The sequence below is a fragment of the Mauremys reevesii genome, linkage group 13, assembly GCF_016161935.1.
Source record: "Mauremys reevesii isolate NIE-2019 linkage group 13, ASM1616193v1, whole genome shotgun sequence".
Taxonomy (NCBI): Eukaryota; Metazoa; Chordata; order Testudines; family Geoemydidae; genus Mauremys; species Mauremys reevesii.
The window spans coordinates 1558026-1567948 of record NC_052635.1 but is presented as its reverse complement, the minus strand read 5'-3'; the positions used below and the strand labels follow the sequence as shown (position 1 = coordinate 1567948).

Genomic DNA, 9923 nt, shown 5'->3' with positions numbered 1-9923 from the left:
ATATAAAAATAGGAAAATACATGAATGCCAAAAAATTAGATGACATTTTTGAAAAGCCCATCATCTTTCAAAGTCTACTTTTTCAAAAGATATTGTACAGTCAGTAGAATTTAGCTGGTAAATATCCTATTCTAGCCTAAAAATCATGGTAAGTTTGCACTAAAGATAGGTCTTTTTTCAAGGGGCAGGGAAAGATTTGAGGGAATAGAAAATAAACTTTAAAATAGAAAATTTCCTTCAGTCTTATCTCTGAAGTCACTATTGTAACTTTACAATTCTTTGTGAAGTTACCAAAATTAGCTTGTTAAAAATACATTCAGAGCAACAATAAATGCAAACTAATTTTCAGTATCAAAAGCAGTATATATATATATAATTAATACAAACAAAGTTGACAGAAATTTTGCTTTGTTTCTCAGGTCCTTCCGCACTCCTTCTTGCAAACCTATAATGACATTGACATTATAATTACTTGTTATGTTCATTTATTTTATTACAGCAAATTTATCTGGTCTTTTCCATGTGGCAAATCCCAGTTACATATTCATTATACAGGTGCTGAAGTTAAAGTGACATCTGTTGGAATTTCACATGTGAACCAATTACCGAACAAGAGATTCACAGATTCCAAGGCCAGGAGAGAGCATTGTGGTCATCTAGTCTGACCTCCTGTATAATACAGGCCATAGGAATTCCCCAAAATAATTCCTAGAGTAGATCTTTTAGAAAATCTTCCAATCTTGGTTTAAAAATTTTCAGTGATGTACAAACCACCAGGACCCTGGGAAAATTGGGTATATTGATCCTTCTTTTATCTGTTTTCTTTATTTCAGTTGTCAGCAATCGGCAGGGACTGTATCTCATTATGTGTCTGAGCAGTGCCCAGATTAATCATAGAATCATAGAACTGGAAGGGACCTCAAGAGGTCATCTAGTCCAGTCCCCTGCACTCAAGGCAGGACTATGTATTACCTGGATAGGGGTAATGTCTAACCTGCTCTTAAAAATCTCCAATGATGGAGATTCCACAACCTCCCGGGGCAATTTATTCCAGTGCTTAACCACCCTGACAGTTAAGAAGTTTTTCCTAATGTCCAACCTAAACCTCCCATGCTGCAATTTATGCCCATTGTTCCTTGTCCAATCCTCAGAGGTTAAGACAATTAATTCTTCTCCCTCCTTGTAACAACCTTTTATGTACTTGAAAATTGTTCTTGTGTCCCCTCTCAGTCTTCTCTTCTCCAGACTAAACAAACTGAATTTTTTCAATGTTCCCTCACAGGTCATGTTTTCTAGACCTTTAATCATTTTTGTTGCTCTTCTCTAGACTCTCTCCAATTTGTCCACATCTTTCCTGAAATGCGGTGCCCAGAACCGGACACAATATTCCAGTTGAGGCCTAATCAGTGCGGAGCAGAGCGGAAGAATCACTTCTCACGTCTTGCTTACAACACTCCTGCTAATACATCCCAGAGTTATGTTCACTTTTTTTGAAAAAGTGTTACACTGTTGACTCATATTTAGCTTACACAACCATTCTGAGAAATGTCCTACTATTTCATAGAAACAAAAGGGGTGGAGGTAATATCTTCTATTGGATTAACCTCTCTCTGTTGGATAAAGAGACCTGAAGAAGAGCTCTGTGCAGCTTAAAAGCTCCTCTCTTTCACAGAAGTTGGTTCAACAAAAGATTTTACCTCACTCACCTTGTCTCTCTAATATCCTGAAACCAACACAGCTACTACAATAGTGCAAACCACTATTTCATGACTAATGGTAGCAACTGTCTGAGTGCTATCAACGTATGGTACTTATACAGCCTCCAATACTGTAATGGCTGAGAACTTTTATGTATTAATCCTCCCAAGCCCTCTGTGAGGTAGAGGAATACTGTTATTCCCATTCTACAGATGGAGACCCAAGACAGAGAGATACTGAAGGCAGAACATTCTAAAGAACCTGTGGGACTTGCTCCAGCTGACACAGAACATGGTAAAGCAGGGAACGGAGCCCAAGCCCCTAACCACAAAACAGTTCTTCTTTTTTCTCTTCTCTTCCTGCTAGTGTAGGCAGGACTTAAGCATCATCTACATTTTTACTAGTATGTTAAAAAGACCTGCTCTACACACAGTTAGCAGACATTGTGATAAAAATGCCAGAGCCCAGTCTGTACTACAAAGTATCACATACCTCAAAGATTAATTTTGCAATCATGAGCACATTAAAGATGATGCTCTTTGCAAGCACAATTTCCAAACCCAGCAGAGCCGCGGATAGTGTCTTTGTGTTTTTCTCCTCATTCGTATCTATAAAATATGAAACAATGGTGTAGTTTCACCATGAAAATTCATATTTGCACAAAGCCAAATATGCACACAGATTGAGAGAGAGAGATTTGGAAGAATTCATTTTTTTAATAATTTAGACAGATAACATCAATGTTTTTAAGCATTTTTTTCTCTTTCTATTGATTTAAGTTTATCACAGTTGTATGAAATTACTGAGGGGCAGACAATAATTATGTAATGACAGTTTTGAGATTCACTAAATTAAAGTTTTATAAATATTAAAACACAGATTGTCAATATCATATGTCAAAATATACTAAGTAAATACCCATAAGTCAAACTCTAATACATACTCAAGCAGCATTTTTCTTATCTTGCTTCCTTTACTTTGTACATTTCAATTGCTGTCAGGAGAAATATTTTTGTCGTTGGTTTCTGTGTGAGGTGGAATTGATGTTTATCGACATTTACCGATAAACAATTGAATCCTTCCGAGCCTCTCTCTGTGCTAGCAAGAAGGAGTAAAGAAGTAGAGCTGGCAAGGTGCAGCTCTCTTCTGCAGTGCAAAATGATTAGAGAAGAAGAAGAAGAAGAAGAAGAATTTGATGGATTTAATTGATGTCACTGGGAAATGGGCCCATGCGGAATGAGTTAACAATGTGTAGTAGCAATAGATTACAGGGGAGATTTTTTTTTCTCAGTCCTGTGCCATGGCCATCAATGGGAGCAGGATGGGGCTCTCAGAGCTAGAAAGTGTGACCCCTATTCATGCTACTGAGCACTTACTCCCATTCACACCAGTGAGACTCCTTGCATGAATAGCTGCTCGCCAGCATGAGTAAATGTTGGACAATCTGGTCCTATGTTTAGTATCAGAGGTGTACCTGTGTTAGTCTGGATCTGTAAAAAGCAACAAAGAGTCCTGTGGCACCTTATAGACTAACAGACGTATTGGAGCATGAGCTTTCGTGGGTGAATACCCACTTCTTCGGATGAATGTAGTAAAAATTTCCAGAGGCAGGTATAAATATGCAAGCAAGAAGCAGGCTGGAGATAACGAGGTTAGTTCAATCAGGGAGGATGAGGCCCTGTTCTAGCAGTTGAGGTGTGAACACCAAGGGAGGAGAAACTGCTTTCGTAGTTGGCTAGCCATTCACAGTCTTTGTTTAATCCTGAGCTGATGGTGTCAAATTTGCAAATGAACTGATGGAGGTTGTGGAATCTCCATCTCTGGAGATATTTAAGAGTAGGTTAGATAAATGTCTATCAGGGATGGTCTAGACAGTATTTGGTCCTGCTATGAGGGCAGGGGACTGGACTCGATGACCTCTTGAGGTCCCTTCCAGTCCTAGAGTCTATGAATCTATGAAGCTTAGCAGTTTCTCTTTGAAGTCTGGTCCTGAAATTTTTTTGCTGCAGGATGGCTACCTTAAAATCTGCTATTGTGTGTCCAGGGAGATTGAAGTGTTCTACAGGTTTTTGTATATTGCCATATGTTTGTTACATTTAAATTACCAAACGCAGTAAGGGCCAGATTCTCAGCTGACATTGAAGTCAATAGCTCTCCCCCCTCCCCCATCTCACTAGTTGCCTGTTGGCCATAAAGTCTTGAGGCAACATAATCACTCGTTCGGGTACTAACCTTCGAGGCTGGGGGTTGAAATGTTGCACGGCTCGGGCATGATGATCGTTGGAGCAGGAGATGTGAAATCTAAAAGAAAGACAGCAAACCACACCCAAAAGAAATGATTTATGCAGATATATAATAATCTCACTAAACTATCTGAAATTCAAGAGGGTGGAAATTCAGCCTGGGCACAGTTCTAGCCTGGTCCATAGTGCTGTGAAGTCAAAGGGAATCCATCCTTTTTGGAAGCATATGAGTCCTTGAATTTCTGGTACAAAACATTTCCTTAAATAAAAATTTTATGTAGGATTTCTTGCAATTTCCTTTGAAACAGCTGGAGACAGAGTACTGTACTAGATGAATGCACTGATCCATTCTTTCACTGTGATCCTATATGATAAATAAAAATTTAATTAACCTCAGAGGTGTATTATCTTATTCAGCCTTAAACCTTGAAAACATACCTGGTGGGTTCTCAGCTGTTTGGGTTTTCTTAATAAGTTTGCTATTATGTTGAACGGAGCAAGACACTAGTTCATTTGGAGACAACTTGACAACTTTGACAGCACTGTATTTCCCACTAGATGTGAGGATTGGGTCTGTTGCTTCATATATAGTTTTACTGTCAGAATTCATTAATATCTTCAGTTCTTTAGGGTAGAAATCTTTCGCCAGGCAAGCAGCAATGCTCTCATTTTCTGACTTCATAATGGAGACGGAGGGCTCAGAAGTTGTTTGATCTCCTGGAAAGTTAATGTTGTGGTTGAAATTTAATTAAAAGATTATCATAATAGTCTCTTCTTGCTTTAAAAGCAATGATCATTGATGTATGTGGGTACATAGGAGTACCTATTTGATAAGTACACGATATATTCTTTTAATCTAGACTTTGATTAACTAAATAGACAGAGCTCCTTAAATCTCATTTGAAGGCAGGATTTCAGTAATACTAATAATAGGAACTTAAAAATGGGGATTGTAGGGGAAAATAGCCTGTGATCATTTCATTAGAAGTTGTAGCATAAGGAGAAAGAGTTAATTTTGCCCAAACAACCTTAATTCTGTCATTTCCTAACTTTTGAGTGTTTGGTTCTGCAACTATAAATCTACTTTATTAACAATTTTTGTATGAACTTAATATGAATGTTGAAACCTTTCCATAGAACATTTTTAGAAGATTGCAGTGGAAAAACGAATTAAAATTGCAGAGCAACATATGACTATTTTAAATATATTTTTCATGTAATTTCTCTCTGCTACAAAGAAGGAATGTCACTGAAAGTCGGACAGAGGTTAGTCATTTATACACACATTTTTTCAGAAGGACCTATTGTCTCTGGATCCGAAGTGTGCATTGCTAAAAACCGCCACTACCAGCACAGACAATAAGAATCCTTGCATAATCCCAGCCTTATTTTTAATCTTGCCTTCAATATGCCTTCAAAAATCTTTAATAATTTACTTTTTCTTCAATTTAAAGTTTTAAAACATCCTTTCCTGAGCGTTAAAAGTCAGTCACTTACTTGGTATTAGAGAAACTTTGGTCCCTTTAAAGATAGCATCAGAGTTCACAGTGCTATACAGCTGTGCAAGAACCTTTCTAGAGAAAATTGAAACAACTGCTAGGATTTATTTATTTTATTCTGAGTTTGTGTTAGATTATTCAGCTTCAGTTTCAGGTGTATCCTTGTGCTGAATCAGAAAACTTTATCATTCAAAAGATGATTTATATTGTAGCTGCAGAACAAGAAAACTATCAGCCTTTGCTATTAACAGATTTAAAAACATGCTCAATTTTGTACACCCTGAGGCAGATTCTCAGCTGATGTGAATGGTCCTGGCATCTTTGAAACCAATAGAAACTAAGAAAATTTACACTGGTTGAGGATCTGTCCCTCAGAGTAGCCCTATTAATATTTCAGTGGGTCTATTACAATGTGTAAACTTAAACGCATGCTCAGTTTCTGTAGGATCAGAGCCTTACAAAAGAATTTTGATGTTTGACTCCCAAAATTTCCTGCTTTCAGAGACAAATTCAGTGTCTCAAAGCCAAGATATGCCAGTAGGCTGAGAAGGATGAATTGTGGGTCCCAAAGAACACCAGCATATCATATGTGAGACCATGTAGCAAGGCAACACTTTATTTTGAAAATAATAAAAATAGGCATTGATGGTTTACTTCTTTGTTTTAACTAATGAGTAAAAAATTCTATTTACAGTAATTATACTAGTGTACTCTACAGCATATAAAGAAATGTGCCAAGATAAAAGAAGTACTGTATTTAAAATATTATTATTAAACCAATACAATAACATATGCAAAATATCTCCCTTTTTCTTCACAGTACATGAAAAACAAAGGGATTTTAAAGGTTTAATCATTAGTAAGATTTTTTTTAAAGAAAAAACGTTGTCAAACATTTTTCTTGCCCTTTCTGCTGTCTTTTCATGTAACTATCTCTGAAAATATCAAAAAAACCAAGGACGAGACGTTTTTCCTGAGAAAAAATGTGTATGTTATGTTCTAGGTTTGAGTAGAGGGCTCTATGGTGTCTGTATCACTGTGTGTATATATTCCAGTCACCGTGCTAAACCTCTTTACATAAACTGCCTTTGTGGCTCAGAGGGGATTCAACACTTCTCAGAATTGTATTCCAGAGAAATGAGTTGTTTCTTGGAGCTGCCCATGTGGGTGACTGCTTCACTGGAACTGCAGCAAGCCCAGTTCTGAAATGTTTCGCAGTTCAACTTTTCATCTTCTTCTTCTATCAGAAGAGATCCCTTGGTTTCTGGCAGCATAGCAATGTTTGCACTGCGAATGCACTTGTAGTCTGGTAGACAGATCTCCATTATATAAAGAGAATTCACCTTATACATAGGATTCCACAAAGAAAACAATTGTTTAAAGCCAGTTAAGCTTAGTCAAGTCTGATCTCTCTCTCTCTCTCTCTCTCTCTCTCACACACACACACACACACACACACACACACACACACACACACACACACACACACACCATGAAAGCAATGAAGGGCAAAGTTATGGGACATCATTTCATGGTAAAGGAATTCCTATACTGCAAGTTTCCATTGACAGTGAGGGTCTCTGCCAGCTCACAGGGATCTTCTTTCTGCCTCCAACAGAAAAGGAAACTTACAACACATGAATCACCCTCACAGTGTATCCCAGCAACATCACCATGCACCCACCATTGACATCTGTTCAGGTTAAGTGGCAGGTTATGTGTTTCTAGAGGAAGTATGAAGTGGTAAAATCGAACCCAATCTCACTATAAGGCTGTTACCATATTTCCATATTTGTTGACACAGCTCCACTCTGATTGCAAATCTTTCCTGTACCACCCTCCGTTTTTTAACTTGTCTGCCTGTTTCTACCTCCAGTGCTCCCGGGGCACGGATCCTCCTCCTCTCTTTGGAGAGTGCCTGGGGGTGCAGTGCTCGTACTTTCAGACCTAGAATTGCATATTTAAAGTAGGAGGGACTCACTTAGCATAACAAGGTTTCGTGGTTTTAAACAGTGCAAATGGATCGCTGGCACAGGGCTGGTTTGCGCAAAGAAAGCAAGCGAGAAAGCAGCATGCAGTCAGGATGGGAACTCAGAAACCTATTAACCAAGGTTGTGGTAAAGGTGGCTAAAGTGAGGCAGCCGTGAGTGAGAAAATGCTCGGCAATGCCTCGCCCCATCTGCCCGAATGGACAAGTCTAGATCAACACGCTGCAAACACGATTCTCTACCTCGGCACATTTAACCTCTTATTTCTTTTCTAAGTCAATGGCAGGTAGGCAGCTAACTCACGGAGGGGCCTTTCTGCCTCTCTGGGCACCTAAATACCTTTAAAGCCCCATTCCCAGGCCCCTGTCTGCCTCTGTAGGTGCCTACATAGCTCAGGCTCACCTCACAGCACAGGGAAGGTTTTTGTCAGAACTCAGATCCAGGTCTACACACTGTGCGTCACGGCAGTAGTACATAGCGGTGTCTTCGGGTTTCAGGTTCTTCATTTGCAAATATGCCATGTTCTTGGAATTGTCCCTGGACATGGTGAATCGGCCCTTCACCGAACTGGCATAATATTTAGCACTCGTAGAGGATTTCTCCATGCTGGATACCCACTCCAGTCCCTTGCCGGGAGACACTCGATACCAGCTCATCCAGTAGTCACTGAATTTGAATCCGGAGGTTTTACAGGAGAGGTGGAGAGAGTCTCCAGGTTTTCTCATGTCACCCCCAGACTCTACGAATTCAACACTCCAGCCACCTGAGGGGGAAAGAGATCGTAAGAATCTTAATATTGTGTGTGCGATAAAGTGGGGCACCTCCCGTGAAATTCAATTACCTTTTACAACTGCTGTAAAGAAAATGAAATGTACCCCAAATACCATATTTCTGAGACTGGAAAAACAACTAGCAAGGAGAGCTGATGTTCTCTGCACTGAGGGCTCTGGATTCACTGAGGGAGCTGAAAGCTTCAGTGAATCTCTGGCATTAAAGAGGAAACCGATTTGCATATCCTCATTTTATAAGCAAGCAAGTTGAATTCCAACTCATGCTCCCCGCCCTCCCACGTCTCTTGCATTCACCTCTTGTCTTGTTTTTTGACTGAAAGCACCTCAGAGCAGGCCACATGTATCTCATGACTTCACAGTAAAGACCGGATGCCACAAGGAATAACTTGAGATGTCTCATTGCAAATAATAAAAATAGTAATAAATCTATCTATCCATCTATCTATCTCCATCCACCCCCTCTATCTATCTATCTATCTATCCATCCCCATCCACTCCCTCTATCTATCTATCTCCGTACACCCTTCTATCTATCTATCTATCCCCATCCACCACATCTATCTATCTATCTATCTCCGTACACCCCTCTATCTATCCATCCCCATCCACTCCCTCTATCTCCGTACACCCCATCTATCTGTCTATCTATCTATCTCCATCCACCCCCTCTATCTATCTATCTATCTCCATCCACCCCCTCTATCTATCTATCTCCGTACACCCCTCTATCTATCCATCCCCATCCACTCCCTCTATCCATCTCCGTACACCCCATCTATCTGTCTATCTATCTATCCATCCTAGTATGTGGGTGCCTTGCACATAAAATCAATACCAATAGCAAAGTCCCTAGCTGATTTCATGAATTCTCTGCCACTTCTCCCATTTGGGGGTAAAAACTCTGTTTGGAATAGGGGTTTGGGGTTTGGTTATTATTACCTGTAGGTGTTTAGGATCAGGAGAGGGTGTCAGTGTTGTAAGTGTCATTCTTACAATGGAAAAGCCTTTTGGAAGAGGTCCCATTCATTACAATGGGGACGATGCATCACAGTCCCCTATGTGGCTTTAAAACTCTCAGCCCTAGTGTCCAGATCTTTCAACCTGCTGGAAGTACTCTGCTCCCAAAACGGCCACGATTTGAGGTTCTTGTGGGAGCTCAGAATTACCCTGGCACACTGTGCTTGGCTGCAAAAATAAATACCCGTGTCTTCAGGCTTCAGATTGTTCATTTGCAAATAGAGCATATTCTGGGCATTGGATCTGGAAATGCTGAACCGCCCCCTTACAGAAGCAGCATAATGTTTAGTGTCTCCTGCCCAAAAGCTAATGGTGGCGACCTTCTCCAGTCCTTTGCCGGGAGACAGTCGGAGCCAGCTCAACCAGTAGTCTCCAAAACTGAATCCAGACCCTTTACAGGAGAGGTGGAGGGAATCTCCTGGTTTCTTCACGTCCCCTCCAGCTTCCACGAACCTAACTTGAGCCTGGACACCTGGAAAAGAAGATTGTAAGAAAGATGTAACTTTAGTGCCCATTAATCTGAGGAGACTCCAAAGACTTTAACAATAAAATTACCCTGGGAAGCCACCAAAAGGAAAATGAGTTTTAGTGAGAACATCCTGGTTCTTATTTCTGGGCAGAACTCTCAGAAGAGGTTGAGATGTTAAACGCAGATGAACAGCTGCTTCTCTCACTGATAGCGCTGGC

At 40.0% G+C, this 9923-nt stretch overlaps 1 protein-coding gene across 1 annotated transcript; it reads right to left on the bottom strand.

The window, feature by feature from the left end:
* Positions 1–9923, bottom strand: LOC120380737 (immunoglobulin gamma-1 heavy chain-like). The gene is made up of 8 exons (XM_039498669.1): positions 9792–9923; positions 9284–9708; positions 7892–8054; positions 5439–5534; positions 4380–4658; positions 3931–3999; positions 2191–2306; positions 1–445 (listed from the first exon to the last, which is right to left on the bottom strand). Exons 1-8 carry the CDS (start codon positions 9832–9834, stop codon positions 416–418), a joined length of 1221 nt encoding a protein of 406 aa, XP_039354603.1. The 5' UTR covers positions 9835–9923; the 3' UTR covers positions 1–415.